The sequence below is a fragment of the Anarrhichthys ocellatus genome, unplaced genomic scaffold (assembly GCF_004355925.1).
Source record: "Anarrhichthys ocellatus isolate YVR2014 unplaced genomic scaffold, GSC_Weel_1.0 scaffold27, whole genome shotgun sequence".
NCBI lineage: Eukaryota > Metazoa > Chordata > Actinopteri > Perciformes > Anarhichadidae > Anarrhichthys > Anarrhichthys ocellatus.
The window spans coordinates 2,057,861-2,079,491 of NW_022280057.1; the positions used below are offsets into that span (position 1 = coordinate 2,057,861).

The 21,631-nt window shown below is 40.6% G+C and overlaps 3 protein-coding genes across 5 annotated transcripts in view; 1 reads left to right on the forward strand and 2 right to left on the reverse strand.

Annotated features, from left to right (window-relative positions):
• Positions 1 to 767: 767 nt before the first annotated feature.
• atp1b4 (ATPase Na+/K+ transporting subunit beta 4) lies at positions 768 to 6,240 on the forward strand. Its single transcript, XM_031862607.1, has 9 exons — positions 768 to 950; positions 1,129 to 1,197; positions 1,852 to 2,068; positions 3,642 to 3,770; positions 3,913 to 4,017; positions 4,377 to 4,576; positions 4,864 to 4,920; positions 5,012 to 5,104; positions 5,192 to 6,240. Exons 2-9 carry the CDS (start codon positions 1,132 to 1,134, stop codon positions 5,351 to 5,353), a joined length of 1,029 nt encoding a protein of 342 aa, XP_031718467.1. The 5' UTR covers positions 768 to 950; positions 1,129 to 1,131; the 3' UTR covers positions 5,354 to 6,240.
• Positions 6,241 to 7,479: 1,239 nt separating this feature from the next.
• Positions 7,480 to 17,616, reverse strand: lamp2 (lysosomal-associated membrane protein 2). Of its 3 annotated transcripts, none has more exons than XM_031862605.1 (9): positions 17,440 to 17,615; positions 15,662 to 15,777; positions 14,986 to 15,196; positions 14,739 to 14,900; positions 14,409 to 14,650; positions 14,182 to 14,289; positions 13,936 to 13,990; positions 13,663 to 13,833; positions 7,480 to 8,690 (listed from the first exon to the last, which is right to left on the reverse strand). In XM_031862605.1, exons 1-9 carry the CDS (start codon positions 17,483 to 17,485, stop codon positions 8,548 to 8,550), a joined length of 1,254 nt encoding a protein of 417 aa, XP_031718465.1. In that variant the 5' UTR covers positions 17,486 to 17,615; the 3' UTR covers positions 7,480 to 8,547. The 3 variants fall into 3 exon arrangements, with proteins under 3 accessions (XP_031718465.1, XP_031718464.1, XP_031718466.1); XM_031862604.1 differs by having other exon boundaries at positions 8,598 to 9,610; positions 17,440 to 17,616; XM_031862606.1 differs by lacking the exon at positions 7,480 to 8,690 and adding an exon at positions 10,111 to 12,523 and having other exon boundaries at positions 17,440 to 17,614.
• A 152-nt stretch (positions 17,617 to 17,768) lies between these two features.
• The window catches only part of cul4b (cullin 4B), a 9,290-nt gene continuing 5,427 nt past the window's right edge, over positions 17,769 to 21,631 (reverse strand). The window contains exons 12-20 of the mRNA XM_031862602.1: positions 21,444 to 21,548; positions 21,246 to 21,356; positions 20,905 to 20,990; positions 20,536 to 20,643; positions 20,320 to 20,433; positions 20,127 to 20,232; positions 19,862 to 20,034; positions 19,633 to 19,785; positions 17,769 to 18,972 (exon numbers count right to left, since the gene is read on the reverse strand). Of these exons, the coding sequence (XP_031718462.1) occupies positions 18,877 to 18,972; positions 19,633 to 19,785; positions 19,862 to 20,034; positions 20,127 to 20,232; positions 20,320 to 20,433; positions 20,536 to 20,643; positions 20,905 to 20,990; positions 21,246 to 21,356; positions 21,444 to 21,548 (1,052 nt within the window). The 3' untranslated portion in view covers positions 17,769 to 18,876. The remainder of the gene's footprint in view (positions 18,973 to 19,632; positions 19,786 to 19,861; positions 20,035 to 20,126; positions 20,233 to 20,319; positions 20,434 to 20,535; positions 20,644 to 20,904; positions 20,991 to 21,245; positions 21,357 to 21,443; positions 21,549 to 21,631) is intronic.

Consider the following 21,631-nt stretch of genomic DNA (forward strand, 5'->3'; position numbering starts at 1 on the left):
TACATACATAAGATAAATAGAATTCCTCTGCATTGACATTAAATTAATATTATTTCTATAGGAAGAGGTCCCTTGCAAATTCCCTTATTTGGTGAGAAAGCCTTCACTGTAACATGCACACGCATAAGCACGCACACACAGGAACATGTGCACGTTATTGCCGCGCAAATCTCAAAGAACAGTTTTTTCCATGACGCAAATTCTCTTTTCATGTAAAAGAAGAAGAAAAAAAGTCCCCCGCGCCCACTCTTTTTTACATGGGGTAACAGAGCGTTACGTGACCGGCGTGCAGATAGGATCAGGGACAACTTGAACTTCTCCAGAGGGGAGCTTATGGTAAGCAGTTGCTACAGGAGTCTATATGGAGCTGCTGGCGTTGGCAACTGGATCATTGGGCATGCATGTGCAGAGACAATAGGCCTACCTAATGTAAATATTAAATGTGTGATTCTTTTGTTTCATAATAAATATATGCCCGATCAATATTAATAATGATGAAATATACATTTTGTAAAAAACGTTAATTGTACGACTATCCATGTGCACATATAGGCCTACAGTGCGCAGTCAGGCAGTGATTGACAACAGTGTCTTGTGTTGGAATACGCCATAAATATTGTATTCATGGTTTGCTTCAGTCTTAGCCCAGCTCAGCAGACAATTACTGATGGTGTACGTGTACTGAATGCAGTGCCGTGGTCCATGCCGCTGCCAAAACGTCTCTCGGTCCAAAAAAACACTTTGTATCCCACCCCCAGTTTTTCTCTGTCCAGCGTTCATTCACCATGATGCGCGCTTAGTTGCAGGAGGTCCTTCCCACCCGGTCCCCTTTGCATGCCTAAAACTTTCTAATGAAATCCCCAAACACTTTTTGACAAACATTATTTTTTTACTCTGGGGGTCAAGAAGGCTTTTGACACGACGCATTTCTATTGCAAAGAAAACTACAGGTATGTCAGATTTATTTAAATGAAATTCATTGTGTTGTCTGATTGCAGAGTAAGTTATATGACTTGGCATTGTTGTGCAAATGTTGAACTTGGCAAGATTGCAGATGTAAAGAAGTGATGCTTTCAGTCAATGGCATGGATATGATTGGTTTAACAAGTACCTTTTCCTTCTGTGAAGAATATGGAGCCCAGTTCCACAGAGGGAGGAGCTGAAGAGAAGCTCCTTAAAAATCATCCACCAGGTCTTGTAAGTGCTGATATTAGATAGAAACATAACATTTTATAATCACTTTATTCACTGAAGCAGATGCGGCAATTAAGGCATCTTTCCTACTAACAATGGAGTTGATAGATCTTTAATGAAAAACCCAGTTATTATAAAGTCAAGAATCAAGTGGTTTTATTGGCACAAGATTTAAAGCTAATAACAGCATTTTAAACATTTAACAGCAGATTCTTTTAAAAGCGAAACTTTCCCAAATGAAGTGACTTTTTGGTGACACTTTCAAGCGTCCTGTGGTTCATGGGATCTGTGTGTCCTGGCCTGTGGATGCTGAGAGTCAGTGAGTAACATCTGGCTGTCAGAGTGACCCTCCAGCTCTGCTGTCTGCAGCTGCTGCTCCAAGCAGGAGGGTCCACTCAGAGGAGGTCAGCTCTCCCAACGAGTGCCAGAGAGGTCACCAGCGGGTTTATAATTTGCAGAAACAGGGGACAGGACCATCAGTGCGATGTTCATTAATATGCAGAGCACTCGCTGGCAGTTTATATCGTCTGTCATACTCAGATCAGAAGGCATGCCATTTTTTTCCTGCAACGATTTGAAAAGAAAATAGGTTGACTGCAGAACTTAGCAGTTAAGAATATGTGTGGTGAGGGCTTTTTCTCTCCTTCTTTCCACCAGCCTCACAAAGTGATACTCAAACATGGCCAGGAGTTGGAGGAAGAGCAGGAGGAGTTGGCCGAGCACCAGCCTCTAGAGCAGGAAGACCTCAACTTTGAGAGATGGAAGCGCAGGCCGTTACCCGAGAGGACGCTCTACCAGAAAATAGACGACATTAAGACATACTTGTGGAATGCAGAGACCAAGGAATTCATGGGTCGCTCTGGGAAGAGCTGGAGTGAGTTGACGATAAAGATAAAGATCTATGTTGTTGGGATATGACGGGGGAACGTTTGGATTAATGCAAAAGTATTTTATTTTTAATGCATGTGTCCAATCATTACAGATCTAATGTCTAATGCTTACTAATACAGTTTGAATCGTCTTCAACAAGAGCAGACACAGTGTTTGAATGTAGTGTTTGGAGATGCACTCAGGGATAGTTTTAGGGGGTTAGAAATGTCTCTCCAGTCCAGTGACTCTGCTCACTGTGCTGTGAGTGTGTGTGTGTGTGTGTGTGTGTGTGTGTGTGTGTGTGTGTCTATGTGTGTGTGTGTGTGTGTGTCCTTATGCTCAATGTTTACATAGGTGCATGGACAATTCAGAGTGGCCCGACAAAAACAGACTGCCTGGGGACGCATCCCCAGCGGGAGCTCACTGTCCCGGGCCTCGCATTGGCCAGAAATCACATTCCTCTACATCTTACCATGCTCTCCACAGCCTCTTTCCCAAAGCCTTGGTGACCTCATTGCTGAACTTAACATGCTCAAGGCCCCTCGTTTGCAGTTAAACACGTAGAGATGCTCTCCCCCTTTTTTTTTTGTTGTATTATCTATAGAGCTCACTTTATTTGGCAGAAGCAACAGACTGGAAGAGTTTGTTGAGTCAATGATGATGGAGCATCCTCTTGGTATTCCAGGGTGGCTGCCATGTGACGCTGTTGAGCCCCTCCCTCAGCTTCACTGTACACAATGGCAAACATGATCCCACTGATTGTAGAGAGGATATCCAAGGAAAGTGTGTGTTACTCGCATGAGCTGACATGCCGGATCCTGGGCAGAGCCGAGAGCTCATTTCGGCTACAAAACCAGTGTGTGCACACTTGTGGAGGGGCCCATGTGTCCGATGAAGAAAGGCTCTGAGTTGAAGTCTGTGCTGTGTGTCCTGTGAGACGGGTGTGTAACAGGGGACACAATACCAGAGTGGGGTGATTGGGGCTCCTTGGAGCTGGCCGGGCCTCTATGGCTGCAAAAGACCTTCACTACGATGGCAACCGGAGGTTCACTGTGTTCCTGAGTGAAAGGACAGCTGGGAGAATTCTCACTGAGCTCAAACAGAAAGGCCTTTGTGGCTCCAGGGACGCAAGGCTGGCTGTAGCTAGTCCCCTGTGAAATTGCCCGCACAGCAAAAGCCATTTAATTTAGGGCACGTTTGGCTTGATTAGTTGCTAATGGACTGTTAATTGAAAATTGTTCTTGGGCTTGTTACGTAATTCTCACATTAGCTCACTATGGTGAATTTTACACCAGAACTACTAGTTATTTAGAGTTATTTGCAAGTCCAGACATGAGGGCAGGACAGTGCTTTTGTATGAGTAAACAAATTAGTGACCGTCCTGATGAAGGATAGTCTGGAGCCCAGACAGACCACACAGTCTGAGCAAAAGAGGAATTTCATTATGGGTCATTGTCCTTCTCAACTCATATCAGAGGTTTGTTGAGAACTGCGCCAACTGTTATGCAAGACACTTTTGTGCAAATACTGCATCAGAAATATTCATCCTAATAGCTCTTTTTCCACTCCTCTTCCAGGCCTCATCCTCCTCTTCTATGCTGTACTTTATTCGTTTCTCGCAGCCATGTTTGGTGGCTGTATGTTTTGCCTCATGTGGTCTATTAGTCCCTACCATCCAACCTTCAATGATAGAGTGATGCCACCAGGTAAATAAAACTCCAAACTCAAACCACTCCACTGCATCCTCCGCTGTCACTTTCCTCTCGTCTCTCTGCTCCCCTGTCCTTCCGTCTCCTGGTTCTACTTGAGTCTCAGCACAGTTGACTGTCTCTGGGTCTCCACTGGCAGGTATGACGATGGCCCCACACCTAGAAGGCCACGAAATCATCTTCAACGCCACTGAACGCAAGTCCTGGAAGAAGTACGCAAGGGCTATGGATGAATATCTAAAACGTGAGTCTGTGGCAATTGTGGGGGATGATAAAAGATAAAAGTTGAGGGGGTCAGATGAGGTTGTTGAGTTTGTTTAAAATTAAGCGGGCATGCAACGAGTTAATCCTCATCTTCACTACCTTTGTCCCCTTTTTCCATTTGGATCTTGCAGGGCATGCTGGGAAGGGAAGCCTCTTTGTGGGCAGAGTGCAGCCATTCAATTCGTTCTTCTTTTTTTTTCTCACCCTGCTTTTGTTGAGCTTCCTTAATCAGAGGCCTGAGTTTGGCAGACTATTGCTGTAGCAAGGGTTTATTTATGCCCTCCTCTCCCCCCGCCCCCCCGGCCCCTCTGCCTCTTTCTCCCTACTCTCCATTTTCAGCGTACAACGATGGTCCTCAGCAGAGGAAGAATATTCGTTGCACACACGACAGATACTTCATGCAGGACGACTTGGAGGAGAGCGCAGAGCGGAAAGCGTGTGAGTTCAGGAGGTCCTGGTTGGGTGACTGTTCGGGGCTGCAGGATCCCAACTATGGCTATTCTCTGGGAAGGCCATGCATCCTCCTTCGAATGAACCGGGTAAGACGAGCATCTGTCACCCATAACCCGTGACACAGTGCGCCTTTAAATGTACAAACAAAAGAGGGGACATAAAACAGGAACACAGTGTGTTACCGGACTGTTGAAGCTCATGGTTTAATCATTGAGTGACATCTTGTGGCCATTACAGGGGGAGGATGAACATACATGAAGCCACTTGTGCTCTACTTTTAGTCTGCAAGTTCAGTTTGAAGACAAAAATATAGAACCGAAATAGGCGTTGAAGAGAACTTTGTTTGTTTCTTACTGTTCTTACTTTTCAATAGATTCTTGGTTACTTACCTGGCCAGGGCAAACCAGTGAATGTGACTTGTGGAGTTAAGGTACAGTAATCATCAACACACTCTTGCTTGTAATACTATCAAAGCGATAATGTCTGAAAATGCAACAAAACATAACTTCTTCCTCTTTCAGAAAGGACCTCCAGAAGCTTTGGGAGAAGTCCAATTTTTCCCTAAAAGCTTTTTTGACCTGAAGTACTATCCATACTATGGGAAGTCCAGACACGTGAGTGAGAGTTTCATCTTTGTGGATAGAATCTCCACAATTTTATTCAAATATGAAATAACATCTGTTGTGTCACTTCTGTCTCAGGCAAACTACTCTGCACCGGTGGTGGCTGTGCGCTTTGCATTAACGCAGTACGATGCTCACATCCAAGTACAATGCAAACTGAATGGAAAGGGCATCATCAACGACTCACCCACTGACCGCTCCCTGGGCAGTGTGACCTTCTCCTTGGATGTCGGAGCGTAAAGCAAAGATATCGCTGCCAGCAGGATGCTCCCGTGACAACGAGGCAGGAAAATATACAAGAAAAAATTACGAGTAATGAACCATTATTTTCCATGAAATATGTAATCTCCCTCTCCTCATCTTTTACTTAAATATCCACACCTTTTGCTGTGAAAGAAATTCCTCAAGAAGTCGATATTTCCTCTTGTGTTTCTGTCGTATCTTTGTACCCTGAGCGTGCTCCTGGCACCCACAACAAACATCGCTGAGCACAGGACAAGTGTCATAGACTGAGTTACAATTCCTGATACTTTGTAATGATTAGCAAGATTAATCAAACTAAATTACACTCTGCCCAATAGTTAGCATTGATGGCTATGCAAATCCAATTATGACTTAAAACATTACTAGACGTTTAGAACTATTGGTGTATCAGGTTAGATCATGGTTTTGTGAGCACAGTTTTGTGAGACAATGTGTACTAATTTGTTTTGAATTATATTTTTCAAACATGTATATTGTAAGAATTATCTATCATGCAAACACTGAAAGCAGGACTTGTACTGTACTTACACAGTAAAAAAAAAAGACATAGTAAATGACTGCAAATACACTATTACTATATTTTTGTTGAATAGAGCAGTAATATACATTTATGATAAAGCATCACAAGCCACTTCTTGCCTTCTTTTGTAAAAACATTTGCTTTTGAAAATGAAATACTACACAAGACTGATCAATAAAGAGACATACTGTACTGTGAAATAGTTTGCGAAAGGTCTGTACCATTTAAAAAAATAACTGTTTTATGATAGTATTAATCTCTGTCTGAACTTTGCTACTAAACATGGTATCAATGTTGTATTTATTCCTATTATAGTTCTTATAATAAATACAATATTCTGGTATGTCCTGTTTTCTTCCACATCTTCTTTTACAACGCTTGTAACACATCTCAACTCTTTCACTTTCAGTAAAACTCTACAAATAGTATAATTTAGTAATGGTTGCTGTTACACTTTACATTCTTTTGGAGGTAAATAAATGTGAAAATCCACAGTCGTTGACCAATTTTATAACCTTGAACTGATGACATGCTTCATAAGTCTGCTACAGAAAATTACACATTAGGAATTGCATACAATATGGTTAAATACAATGTATTTGTATCGTATTGTGTTTCTGTTACTGGAGTTTAAGTGTTTATTTATGAGAGGTCTAACAAACTACTTTAGGCCTAACAAAGGGAACATATAGCTCATGTCTCTCCCATAACTTATACAACATGAAATATATCCTCACTGGTTGTAAAAAAAAAAAAAAAAGAGCAAAGAATCTACAGCCATGAGAAAACGGTCTTGCCTGCAAATTTGAGGGCATAGGTTTCAAGAAGTAAAACATCAGTAAGCTTTAAGCTGTAGGTGGGTGATTTCAACATATTGACCTAAGGAAATGTACATTTAACATTTGACGTCGGGGAAAACATCGTTGAGAACATAAAACCCTTTTCGAAGGTCTGCTGAATGTGTCATAAGAGGATATTGGGGTGCGGGATACAAGTTCTTGAGACGTTTCACTCAAAACCTCACGTGAAGCTCATGGGGAACATGAGTATTTGTATTACATTTAGTACCAAACCATTCGACAGTTGTTGAGATATTTCAGTCCGGACCAAAGTGGTGGATCAACCAACAAACCCACATTGTGCTCAACTCTGTATTTACTTCAGAAGTGCAGGCAAAGAAAAGGGTTACGACACTTCAAAACCTTTCTAACATGAGTTTTATGACAAGAAATGTGAAAAATATTTCAAGGACACCAAACTAAGGAAGGAAAGCAAAATGTAACAAAACACAGATTTACTGTTCATACTAGACTTGAGCCTTCATCCACTGGTGTGACCTCTGTGTAAAACTGCTTAACTGCCTGAATGCCAGTAATAGCTGGAGTGAGAGTCATGCCCCTGGTTGTAAAAAGCACGCTGTTGATCAAAGTTGAACAGACGTTTAGAGCAATCACAGCAGTTCCCTCAGCCAAGTGAGTGTTTAGTTTAGAGCCGTTAACCTTTGAATTCAGCTTTGTCACAAGACCCACAAGCTTCTGGCAACTTTGCACTAAAAGCAGAGCCGTTAAAAGAATGACAGTGATGCAAAACAAGAACGAAACTTTATTTAATTTGTTCCCCACTTGTGTTAAACAAGCTCATCATATCACATTCTTCCACAGATGGAGACAAGCTTCAAGCGAGCAACTCAGAGGTGCACAAAACCAAGGCACGAAACTGTCGGAGGGGAGCGATTGAATAAATAGGACCGAGGGTCGTGGAAATGAAATGTTGTGACTTAAATATTACCGTCGATGTTACTGTACTATCGCATGAAGGGTAGTACAGGAAGAAATGTACATGCAACCAAATTTGATCCTGGTGGCAGAATTGTTAACCTTTTTGAGATCGCAAGGGAACAACACTATCATTGATTCACCAAATACTCAAATGTAAATCTTTTAAGAGAAGTGTACATTTCAAGAAAAATAAATCTTCCTAATGCCGGTGACAGAAACATGAAACAATACACATTCCCCACAAAAAACAAAAACAAACTGGTCCCAATGCTGGTAAAGTGTCGTAGTTAGTGTCCCTTTCATCAAACTACAATTCACTGACTATTTGTGCAAAAGGGAGCGATTCCTTTAGGCGTTCATTTATTTTACATGAAGGTTAATACAACGCAAGAAGAGCGGCATCTGGGATGCAAATGACAACAGTGGAGCTTGCTTGTTACATTCACGTCATCAAAAATCAATGTCATTCATTCTATACAAGAGAGTAATTTACACATATACTATTATACAGCACAGAGAGCGAGAGGGGAAAAGGCCTCTCTGGGGCGGGAGGAGGTGGGCGGCTACTCGCAGCCATAAATTTAATTTTCAAAACATGCAGTCGACAATCAAACGATGCAATATTGATCATAAATGTTTTGGTACTTGATTTAGTTATTGGCATTGAAGCAAAAAACAAAAGAAACCGCTGGCAGGGGTGGGATCAATTTTAAACTGTGTACGAGAAATAAGCTAAAGGTTATTTTTAGGCAAACAGAAATTAGCAGGAAATTTGGGATGCTTTCGATGCACTGACGGGCAGGGAAGGTTGTTTTTTTTAAAGAGCTGTGAGGGTTGAAAAGGGTGCGAGAGGCAGAAGCAGCTGGGTTGGATTATACGGACTGGTAGCCAGTACGACTCTTCCTCCGACCAATCAGGTAAGAGATAAGCACAAGGATGATTAGGAAGCTGAGCGCCACGCCCACCGCAATGGGCACCAAAAAGCTCAAATCAGAGTCCAGGTAGCATTCCTCAGCTGACAGACCCACAGAAACAGAAACAGAGAGGAGACAGACAGCAGGTTAGTGGTTTTAGTCAGCTGGAACAATATTACTTAAAGAGAAGGATTTGGGATGTTTACAGTCCACAAAGAGTTGGAGAGAAAAGAGGCAGAGCAGCAAGAACAGAGATCAGAACCTACAGAAAGTTTAAGACCAGAGGAAAGGGTGATGAAGTATTCCAAAGGTACAACAAGGAAATCACTCAAGATGTTATTACTTATTGGTGTTTGTGAACATTAATGTCATGCAGGACGAGCAAAGGAAATTCTTAAAGAAATAGTCAAGACTGGGAAATGTGCAAAAAGTCAATTAAAAAGAAAATGTCTGCAGCATCTCAAACACCCCAAAAGTATTCTTTATATTATCACTTTGATCCATTCAGTCAAATAACAATTGAAAAGTCTAGAAGAGCGGTTTCATTAAATTAAGTATGAAGTATGTAAGTGTGAAACAAATAGGTTATATCATGTTCATCTATGAGCTTTAGGCTAGCTGTGTCCACCCATTTCAAGTCGTTTTGCTAAGCTAAGCTAACTGGCTACAGCTTCATATCCAAGAAGAGTGGTTTCAATTTTTGTCATCCAACTCTTGCAAATTTCCCAAAATATCGAATTATCGCCGTTTACGAAAACAGTCTGCACTAAACACTACATGGAAATGTCAATACAACACATTGATAATTTTTAGTCAAAATATAGCAATTCACTGACTATCCTTTGAAGAGCGTTAAGATCTAAACGAGGAAAGGTTAATTATAAAGTCTCGTAGCTGGATGCCATGTTTCTCTTTCTCCCGATGAAGTAGGCCAGCAGAACGATAAGAATGAGAACAAGCAGGGCAACTCCCACAGCTATGGGAACAATGAAGTTCTCCGCATCGGCCTGGCAATCCTCAGCTAGATGGGGGTGAAGAGAGCAAAGAGGTGAATGTCTTAGGAAAGAAGCGTTAAAGTAAATATTATCACTAGTTGAGGCATGAACGGCTGAAAGAAAGGCGTAGCCCGCTAACTGACTTTAAGAAGTATTGAAAGCAGCAACAGTTTTGAAAAAGAATAAATGTTTACTCGGGTGTCCAGGGCAGAAACACATTTTTATTTCCATGAATCTTAAAAGGCTAAAAAGCTCCAGTTTGTCACACACTTTGAAATCGAATCTATTATAGCGAACAGCGTGAGCGAATGGAGATGAAATCCTTTCTATCCACATAACAGACATATTAATTTATCGTTATCACGATTGGTCTTGCGGCACAAATTCCCTTTACTGAACACGTGTGTGCAATGTTCTCAAATAATGAAGGAAAACCAACCAGAAAAGGGTTCTTAGCCGTAAAAGCGAGCTATTGAATGAACAAACGAGACATTTATCATTAAGCAAGGCACAGCTGTCATGATGATAAACCTGTTAAGATGATTTATTGAGAACAAAGGAGATTAAGGTTGAGAAACACAAACGTCTACACCAGTGCTGCAAAAACCCATCTTTATAATGAAGGCAACCGAGTTTGTACAAAGCTGAAATAAACAAGACGGCAACAATTATAAGCAAAAATCAAAGCCCATATTTGATTTGGAGCTATTTATCAACACATGTGAAATGTAACTGCGAAAGCCAATTCTTTAAGCAACTTATTTCAAAATGCAACTCTCTCTACTCATATTCAGTGCAGTTTGCTGCCTGCTTTGCTCCAGTCTTGAATAGTTGGAACAAGGATAACAGTACACAACACTAATTAAGCAACAATACACAGCAACTACCATGTGTAACATTGGTTGACAGAAATACACATTCTGGGGCTTGACTCCATCCCTGATACAAGCTGCACTATTTCCCTGACCTAAAAGCTCCCGTGAAAACCTGCATTCAGCTTCTTGCTACATGAAAACAATGTTGTCTGTTTCACAGGATAGATTGTTTTTTTTTTTTTTAAGCAATTTTGGAATCAAAATATGACGACGGGTTTTGGGATCGTTTGTTCTTTGCCAGCACTGTTGAACAAACACACCCAGAAGAGGAGCATTTTAAAAAGGAGTGCTTTTTGTGCTTTCTTTCTGAGAGTTAGATGAGAAGATCAAACCAACATGATAGCACATGCTAAGTGAGTGTCAGAGGTGCTGGAAGGCGCCCGACGCCATGTTTCGTTTGGACAGAGTGTTTCCTCAACTGTCTCCTGGCTGAAGCTTCATATCCAACACAATATTCAGATCAAACTCTCAGCAAGAAAGCAAATAACTGTTTACAAAATGTCAAACTATAAATACTGAAGGACATTATTCTATATTTTCTTGTTCATTTGTGTTTATACAATATTTTCAGGGGCTTTAACGTCCCCTGGTCCAGCTGCAGGCCAAGCCCACACCGACACACAGGTGAGATAATGTGACAACAGTCTCAACATAATGCAGACATTTAAAGAGCGTCTTAGTGCATTCACATGTAAATGTCCTCAGAAAAGAGAATATCTACACAACAGAACTCTCCCTTTTCTAAACCTAATGCCAAAATCGGTTGTGTGAGAAAAAGAACAGTTGATGTTTCTTGTCTGGTTTATTCTCTGCGTGTGCAAAAGTAAAAGACCTTTAAAAATAGCAGACATTTTGACATCGTACAGCAGGAGAAGGCACAGGTGTGATTGATGACGCTAACGAGGATTTGTCCGTTCCAGAACAGTTACACCTAAATGTAAACGAGACATCGTTAGCGTCATTAGTTCCACCTGGACTTACTGCTGGACACCGAAATGTCCTCCATCAGTAAAGGTCTATTTATGTTTAAACAACACTTTGATGCCACATTCTTAATAGGATTTGAGCCTCATAATCAGGCCAATGGTTCCAATGTTTCTCCTGCTCTACAGGGGCACACATCGGCTAAAGCACATTTCCCTCGACTACTTTCCGAGTGGAATAGACCTTCATCCTTGTCAATGACTTTCTGGGAAGAACGAAAGAAAGCTGAAAGGCTCCTGAAAATTATTTTTCTTTTATAAGGTAAATAATTATGTGGATGAACAGTCAAACCATAATGAAATGAAAAACGAAAATGTGCACAAAGATGAAACAAGTGGAAACAAAAAGGGAATGTCGGCAGAGCAAGTGCAGGATCCTTCAGCAACCGATTTAAATTGCTACACATCTCCTGCTAAAAACTAATGTCCAGAGGCATTTATACATGTAAGAGTGTACCTTACATGTAAAGAACCTCTATATATTGTATATTGAGTCACCTTTCATGTGATTATGATCACAGAAATTAAAAAAAAAAAAAGGTTGTGTGGATGTTGCACTTGCTTGCTCATTAACAAAAAAAAAAAAAACAATGAAAAAAGGAAGACAAGACATCCAGAAAACAACAAAAAAAGAAACAAACATTGGGGGTAGACAAGTTTGGTCCTTGACAAAAACACCAACCCTCCATCTTTACTCCTTATTATAGTATCATTAAAAACCTTTGAGGCAACTGCAATTCAAAAAATGCTCCTTGTGCATTTCATGTCTCATAATGACCAGTAACTTCAATAATGCATCTCATGTTTGTTTTTTTTGAGACTTTAGTTTAGATTTTGGCTCTTGATGATGTTTGTCAAGTTATTTGCCAATTAAATAATTGCACATGAAACCCAAGGACCAGGCTTGGGAACCCCCCCCCGATATTGATTGCAAACTGGATTTAAAGGGTCTGATATCCAACATAAGTCTTTCTTCGACCAATCACGTAAGCAATCACTACAATGAGAATCAAGCCAGCCAGTGCAGCGCCAACAACGATTGGGATTAAGATGCTGGTGTCATCCAGTGAACATTCATGGGCTGCAGATAAAAAGAGAGTTATGTCAACAGGGGAACAGTGATTTTCTGATTAACAACAGCAGGACAGCAGATGATTTGCCACCAGCTGTGCCAAAACACTTAATTTTTGTCTTGTAACACTGTGCTCATTTGAATGGAAATCTTTGGCATGATGGATGATGGTAGATGCACTTCATATCAACGAAGACATGCTGCAGGAGGTCATTTGTGCATGAATTTGGGAGTGATCATGAAGATGTACAGTAGCCTGGGATGGACTTGATTAGAAATAGGATTGTCTCTTATTAGGATTTAAACCAGTGGTTAAAACACTCAGGACTCCTTAAGGAGACCCAAGCAAAAAATCTGAAGGGGGTCACAAAATGATGTCCATTTTTTTCTAATTCTGAAAGACTATATACTTTCGCAAGCCCAACAAGTTGAGATTAGGGGTGTCACGATTCTCCTGTCTGTTGTTTCTCCGTCATCAGCCAGTGGCCGTGGTGTCTCAAAATGTGCAGATGCAGGCTACTGCTAAGCTACGCTGTCTTTGAAGTGTTGATGATTTTAATGAACTCAATTCAATCGATTGCTGATTTAGAATCCTCGTTGAGGACCACTAATTTTAAACGTTTATAATTAAAACATGTTCCCTTGGTTGTTAGGATAACTAGGTATTATGAAGGCTGGGTGGCAACAGTCTGTGACTTATTTTTTAGCTCCAAAACAGAATCATGTCAGTGCTGTCGATCACTGTAAAATTGTACATTTTAAAAAGTGATTGTCAATTGTGGTAACTTACAATCTTATCAAATAAACACTTGTTTATACTGTTAAATAGACTATAAAATGTAATACATATCTTAAACTTGTGACCTTAAATGTTTTGTGTCCTTTGGGAAAATTGCATTAAAAACATTGTTTGATCATATTATCAGACAAGAAATAAACTTTTAACTAAGTAATACTGTCGGTACCAATTTTTAAATACCACCCAGCCTTAGTGCTGGAACAAAACAACAATATAATCCATGTTGTTGCTTCAAACACAGCAAAGACCATCTTGCTCGTTACAGCCTCAACAGTCATCAGCCACCAGACTCTACACATGAAACACTTTGGTGCGGGTCTGTTTTAAGAGAGATTAAAGAATAACCTACCTGTACTGAAAACACCCTTATTGACTCCGAAAGGCTGAACGTGAAGATCGAAGGTGTAGAGGGTGAGCAGGCGGGTGATGGTGTCGTTCTGCTCCTTGTTGCACATGTAGGAGCTGCCGACAGCCGCCTCCCACAGACTCAGGTTGGTGTTCACTTCAGAAAACGCCACACCTTGAAAGAAACACACGGATAAAAAAAGAACAAAACTCAACATTAGCTTGCTCCTCAGTGTGGTTCCGGGTCTTTGTGGTAGATATGATTCTACTAAATTACCAGAGCTCGTCTTTCCGGTGATGTTGAGAGCATGGAGGTGGAATTTCTTTGTGTCCTGTCAGACGGAAAAAAAGAAATAGAAAAACTGCATCAAAATAACATAAATTGGTGTGAAGCTGATCTTAGTGTATTTGTCATAACCAGTGACCGTTCAACTGCCTGAAATATTGTCAAAATATAGAAACTTCCAGGTTATAATCCTTTAAACACTGAGAAAACTTGACGAGGGAGGTTCATCAAACTTACATGAGCGAAAGTGAGCGTGATCGTCATTGCGTTGGACGTCAACACCAGCTGACTGCTGTTGACTCCGCATGAGCCAGAGCTTGTTGTCCCATTGGGCTCAAAGTTCATCTTGGGACATTAAAAAGGAAGAGAAGGGAATAAAATCGTCAACAGTACTATGGAAGATCATTCGTTTATAATCTGTAAAACAAGATTGCAACATTACAGGACTGCGTTTATGAACATACCTCTACGCTGTTGACACTGATCCGCAGCCCAAAGTTGGCCATCAGGCAGACTGTGCTGTTTTCATCAGGCTTGATGCTGTACTCTCCAGTGGTGGGCGTGGGGAGGGTGGGGGTCGGGGTCGGGGTGGTGGTAGGCGGAGGGGCAGTGGAAGAGTTTGTGACAGGAGCCGCAGGGGTAGTCGTGGTGGGATGAGTGGTGGGAGCAACAGGGGTTGAGGGTACGTCAGCAGCACAAGAAGTAACTGTGGGAGAGAATAGACGATGAATGTAGAGAGAACAGGCGAGATGTATTACAGGCCGGATGAGATGTGACGCTGCATCTGCACTTACTGTTTTCACTTCTGGTGTTGTTAATGACAAAAGCCTGTATGAGCACGTTCCACAGCGTCTGATTGACTGACTCAGCCTCAATCGTGTCTTTACTCTTGCATGAGTAGCAGGTGTCCATGCTGACAGCGGCGATCTGAGGCTTCACATTGACAGTTAAGGTGTCTGAAATAAATTCCAAAACACGTCAGCACCAGTAAAAGGCCTTTCATCAATGTGTGTGTTTTTTTGTTTGCGGTGTAGAAGTTACCATTAACTACAGATTTGGGGAAGACGACTGTGTCACTGAGGTTGTAGGAAAAGGTGATGGTGTCAGCCTGGTACGTTTTTCCTTTGATGGTAAAGTTCACACTCCAGGAGTGTCCTTCGCCAAAATTGAGCTTCAACGTTGAGCTTGTGTTATCACATGCACTTCCATCTGTTGTGACATTACCAGGAAGTTCAAACATCGCTGTTTCACTCTAAAAGAGAGCAGAGTGTAACCTTATTAAACGTCATTATACAAGTATGATGTAAAACTGTTAAAAAGTTAATTTCACATTTGTAAACATGGCACTAACTTTATTCTAATAGGACTGATATGACAGATCCATTACTTATAAGCACAGGCGAGAACATTTCAATGCATTTCTGTGAGCTGCTCTCTATAGCACAATTCAAAGGACATAATCGCAGGATATGGATCAGGAAAACTCACTAACTGAAATGCTGAATAGCAAGAATATATTTGCTTTGTAGGGACTCCACTCCCCTCATTTCCCCTTTCCATGACATTTGCTTCCACGTGAGTTGTCAGATAGTCACGCTGTTGAGGCTGATAAGAAGGGAGCTGCTTTGCTAGGTTGTTAAACTAATAGCCTGATGTAATACATATAACAAACAGTCGGTCATAGTAGAGCTTATTGTGACTAAGATCGGACACTCACCTTCTTGTCAGCTACATCATAGGAGACTGAGAAGTTGACCATTAGATTGCCATAGAGGCATAAATTGTTGTCTTTGTCTTTGACAGTCACCTCAGTGCCGTGTGACAGCTGGAATGCTGAAAGGAAAAAGTGAAATGACTCTATTATCCTTATTTTAATTAATTATTAGTCCAGTTGGAAATGAATAGGTTCCTTTCTTCACAAAAAAATATATATTTTTAATTCAATGTTAAAAAAAACCTAGTTCCAGGCTGTAAAATGCCTAGGAATATAATTGTTTACCTGTCAGATAAGTGTATTTATGAGCCATTTCTGACGTACACAACAATTACATGACCCCAGGTTCACTGAATTGGACAACATGAGAACACTTCCGTAATATTCTAAATGAAATAAAAATTCAGCCATATCTGCAACAAAGCCCTGTACCTTTCTACAGGCTTTGATAAATTGTTTAGTATTAACAGAAGCAAGGCCAAGGTCCATTCAGATTTACAATACATGGTTTGTCATCAACTCAACAATAGCTGGCTGCTATAATGCCATTTACATTTATAAAGAAACAAAATGGATTATGTGATACAATAAAACATTTGCATTGAAAACATAACTGAAAGCCTTCACAAGGTTACAGAACCTTATGTGTCACACCATGTATCTGTCAGCATTTGAGAATAATAGAGATATCGAGGAAAACAACAGAACTATAAGCAAAATATAACATTTTGTCAGTTAGCACATCGGATCAAGTAGCTAGCATAAATGTAACATTAGCTAGCATCAACAGAAGAATTCAGAGTGGATTCCTCATTTAAAACGTTCATCTGAAACAAAAAAATTGCTCTTGTTTAAAGTGATGGCGGTTATTGTCCGTTGCTTTGGATTCTTAATGTATTCATTTTGTGAAACTAACGTCGTATAGCTCTTAATTAGCTTAGGCTAGCTAGTCTGCTAACTAGCTACGTCACAGAACGCTAGCTTAACACCAACGTTTATTATATATTCTGGTTGTACGGTCACGTGCTAACAGGTGCTAACTAACTGTAAGCTGCCAACCGTAGCTAACGTTAATGCTTAATCTTAAAAGTAAACAAATTGTTAATGCGTTTTATTATTATGACAACTGGATTTTAGTTGTCGTTTTTACTCTTAACCGTGGTGTGTTTGTGGCTAACGTTATTTAGCCGCAGACATGACTCAGATGGTTTTATCATTAACTCAAACTGGAGTTTAAAAACAAGTGTTACGCTGACATTTATGCTACGGCTAAAATGGCTAACATCAACTGGCCAATAGTAATAAGGAAGTATAACCTCAAAGCTAGCTTTAGTTTGCATAGTTATACGTTGGCATGCAAGATAAATAGCAAATGGAGGGAAATGTAGCTTCTTGAGCTGCATACGGTGATTTAACTGAGTTATAATTTAAAGTTGATGACGTAGGTAACAATTGGTGATCAAGCTAGCTTCTTTAGCAAAACATCACGACTCGAACGAACAGCATACAACGGGTTCCTTTTAAGGCCTGTACAGTAAATTCACCCTAAAAAACCACATGTCTATAAAATTAAAGACCACAGGCAACTAAGACATATATATATATGTATGTATTTATATTCTCTCAGGGCAGCATTTAGCCTGAGCCCAAAGCACCAGGCCCGTAGTGTCCCATAAGTTTATCGGCAATCGCGTCGCTTCACAGAAACAGATTTTTTTTCTCTCTCACTTTTTACGCATTTGATTTAACGTTAAAGACAAATTGAAGGTGATGATACATACCGAATACAGAGGCGAGGAATAGAACAGATGACGCATATCGATACATGATCGCTCAATATTTTTGGAGCGTCAGCCACAGGAGAGGAGATAAATAACCCGATAGTATAGCTCAGTCAGCGGTGTTTGGTATATGGAGCTCAGCCGACTGTACCAGGAAATGGAAGTCATATGACAGGGACGGTCTCAGACCAGAAGGAGGTAGTCTCTCTTTTATGTACTTCAGTATTGGACTTCCAAGGCTCACGAGAATGTGTATGTTTAAGGGATTCCTGCTTTCATACAAGACAGTGATATATGATGAAAATCAATAATGAATAAAAGAACCCCGATTGAAACAGTTGTTTTAATCTGAAGCAATAAATCTAACAGACTCATACAAACAATGGCATGTCTAATCAATCATGTTTTCCCTCATGTGTTGAGGCAATCCTCTCCCATCACCCCCACTTTTCATCAAGGCCTGCAAGCCCCACAGGGAGACATACAAAAAAAAAAAATATAGTGTGTACGTGGTATGACACCAGGGAAGATGGGGCCTCTGATCTCATTGTGCTTTTAGAATACTTTCTAAGGGTTAACAAAAAACCTAAAAAAAAGCAGTTGACTGTCAGATGAGATCATTTGAAATGGTCACTTTTGTGAAGTATGTACAAAGACAGAACAAATGAGAAACTTAAATGCATATTCTTGTACAACTGAAGTGTTTTAGCAGCTTGAATACACCCTATAAGAAAATAAGTGCTCCTTTTTCTTTATTTTTTTTTAGCACAAACTCAGCTTTGAACGCTTTGTATGTTCATGATCACAGCTTTATCAGGCCTTAAAAATGGTAAAAACTTTGCTGCAGGTTCACACATTTGACACAGATATTCCCCAAATTGTTAATTCCCCACTATGAATGTTAGTCCAACAGTCCCACACTGGACACCGACTGCAGAAACAAGCATCGGTTTAATCTTTTGATCCTTTTTCTGTCCAACGTGTGGTACATTTAGAGCATTGTTAAGTGTGTCAGCAACAAAATGATGAAAAGTGACTTGATAACAAAGAGCATGTTGATTAAACTATGGACAAAGAAGAATCTAAGTTTGAAAATAAATATTTTTCCTCTCCATTATTAAAAAAAAAAAAAAAAAAAAAAAAGAAAAAAAAAGCAAACGGGACAACATCTGTGTGTCTTCTTTGCGAGTTCACGGTAGCCCGACTCTCTCAGAGGTACTGAGAAATATGGACAATATTTTCTTTTCAATGGGCATGCAGTCCACAGGATCACAAGACCCCTGACAGAAATCCTGTCGAGCCGTATCCATTCACTTGTCGGTCGCTGGGTTGAAGATGATAATGGTTAACATCCATTGGAGCAAAATATTTAGAGACCGATCACCTCAGCCTGAATAGACCATCTGCATCTCTTTTTCTCAGTCACTTTTTCTTTCTCTAAGCCACGTAGTTGTACTGGTTGGGGTTCTCCTTGTCACGCTCCATATAGTCCCTGTCAATGAGAGACTCTATCCTCTTCTTCAAGTCAGCAGGCTGCAAGGGAGGACAGAGAGGAGGTAGAGGTCAACACACGAGGCACATGCCGACATTTCTGGCTATTTTTATACTTTGAGGTGTGAGGTAATCGCAGTGAACAGCAGATTCATGCCATGTGACATTCACAGGGTAACTCACCAAGTCTTAACTTACTAAATGTAACTTACTAAGTCTTTCTTACACAAGCCAGTTTAGATCTTATCCCGGTAGCTTTGTCTAAAGTCAACTTTTATTCACACAGAGTACTTTCAGCTAATGGCGGCACTAACTTGTTGGCAGGAAGGTGCTTCTATGAAATATTACTCAAACAGTCTGTACTTATCGAGATTTCATGCAATATTGCAGAATGCAGATATTGACGTAGTTGTCGCTTCATAAATAACAAGAAATAGCATTATAGAAATTCCAAATATATGTCGAAGCAAATTTAGAAACAGTGTCACAGTTTCATAGTTTGTAGAGCACATAAACTGAAAAATATTTAACTTTAAGATGTTCCGCTAAGTGCATATTGTGGTCAAAATTCTTAAGGATTTTTTAGACTCTGAAATATAAGTATTGACTTTCAAAAACCCAGTATCAAATTAACAAAATAACCCCTGCTCATATACTAATATAAATCAATGAAATAAAGCGATTCAGTGTTGTTTTAATCACCTTGACGGGGAATTTGAGCTGGTTGTACACTTCAGACATCAAGAGATTATGGCTCAGAGTCTTCCTCATCTTCATGATCCGCACGATGGCGGCGTCGATCTGATACTGACGATCCTGAAACACCCTTTCCGTGGTACTGGCTTGCTCCTCCACCTGTGAGGAAAACAACTAGTTAAGATAAATCACCAAAACCTTTAAGTGAGGAAACTACTGCAAGATATTATCATACCGTCTCTTTCATCTGGATCTGGTTTATTTTGATCCTGAAGAGCTTGTGTTTGAAGTCATCATTGCAAGAAAACTTGTCCCCGTCCTCCACGTCTTTGCTTTTGGGGATTTTGGTGAGGACGCGTGCTTTTCCACAAGCTAGTGACTGCAGAGTCCTGCGCAGTTCACTGTCTTCTGTAAACAAAACAGACACAAACACTGTTTTTAGATCAGTGGTGCTGCTTAATGAGTGCTTGACAACCAAACTTTGATGTGATCACACAAACCTATTCCTGTCGCCAGTTTGATCTCCTCCAAGGTGAACTCCTCTCCTTCGTTGAACATCAGCAGCACGAGTGTTTGGAAGAGCGACACCTGCAGCTCCTTCTTGCCCTTTTGTAAGAATAATCAAAGAACACAATTAACATGATGCTGTATTCAGTGGAAACACACCAGAGCATTCTCTTATTAGTCATCTACCTCTTTAAATTCAGCTTTTAAGACACAATGGCCGAGTGTTGATTGCCACTGCAGCTTCCTGCCGCTGTGTTTGCCCAGGTAGAAGGTCTTGAAGATCTCCTGCAGTCGCACCATCTGAACGAGGATAACGGAGGCGTTACAAAGCAACACTCGGTACATTTATTGCATGGCAGGTTATAAAAACAGCACATTTTTCTCTGTTTGCACAGCACTAACCTCAGAAGGCAGGTGCACTTCCATCGGGACATAGGTCGGCCAGTAGCCCATCGTCAGGATGTTCACTGTCAGCTCAATGTTGCCGGGAATGTTTTGGCACTGCATATACTACAGAAACACAAATGACACACATGTGATATCCACCTGCCATACTTAATGATTCTGCGTTTTTAGTCAGCAGCCTTCTGTTTCTGGATCCCTACTGTGTCAACACAGAGGGCACACTGAAATGAACGAGGGAGCTGCATTGTTCACGTAGCGCTTCCTGTCTGTGTGAAAACTAAACTGCCGTACACATCACCTCATTGCATCAAATACAACGTTCACAAGCACACTCTTATAGATTTAACCGACTATTTTTGTGCTGACCTGTTTGAACTGCACCATGATGTCTTTAGAAAGCTCCATGTCCTTGAACATCCCCTCCAGTTTGCTGGTGAACGCTGCTCCACATTCTGAGGAAACACCAAAAGGTCACAAGTCAATGTGTATTCAGGGTTAGGGGTGTCCCAATATACTGCTGTTGGCAATAAGAAATCAAATATTGATATCATGTTAATAATACACACAATAATATTGTTGTTGTGAATTCGTGTGGCCAGGGTAATACAAATCAGATATCGTGACAGCCCAAATTCAGGGTGAGGATTCCCTTTCTGTGATGTACTTCAGTGTTTTTGTAAAGAAGTGACTCTCAGGATTAAACTCACCATGTTTCAGCTTTGACAACATCGATTTTTCAGCATCCACAGAGGCGCTTTTTCCAACCAGCAACCTCTTGGCCAGATCCTTTTTGTAAAAGGCCTCAAAAACATCTTTTCCTAAAATGACAACACATTATTATATTAAGAACAGAGAGGGGGGAGGGGCTCCTAAACTGAAAGTAGTGAGATAGCAGATATTATTACCATAGATGAATCTAAAGATGATCATGATCTTATCCAGCATCTTCTCCAGCTCTTCGTCTGTTGCTTCTTTGTTTCCTGCCCGTAGCTTTGAATCCACGTGTTTTGCTGTAAATAAAAGCACATTTATGTCACATTAAGGTTAGATGCTGTTGTATATTTGCTGACGGTGCAGCAGTTATGAATGGGGG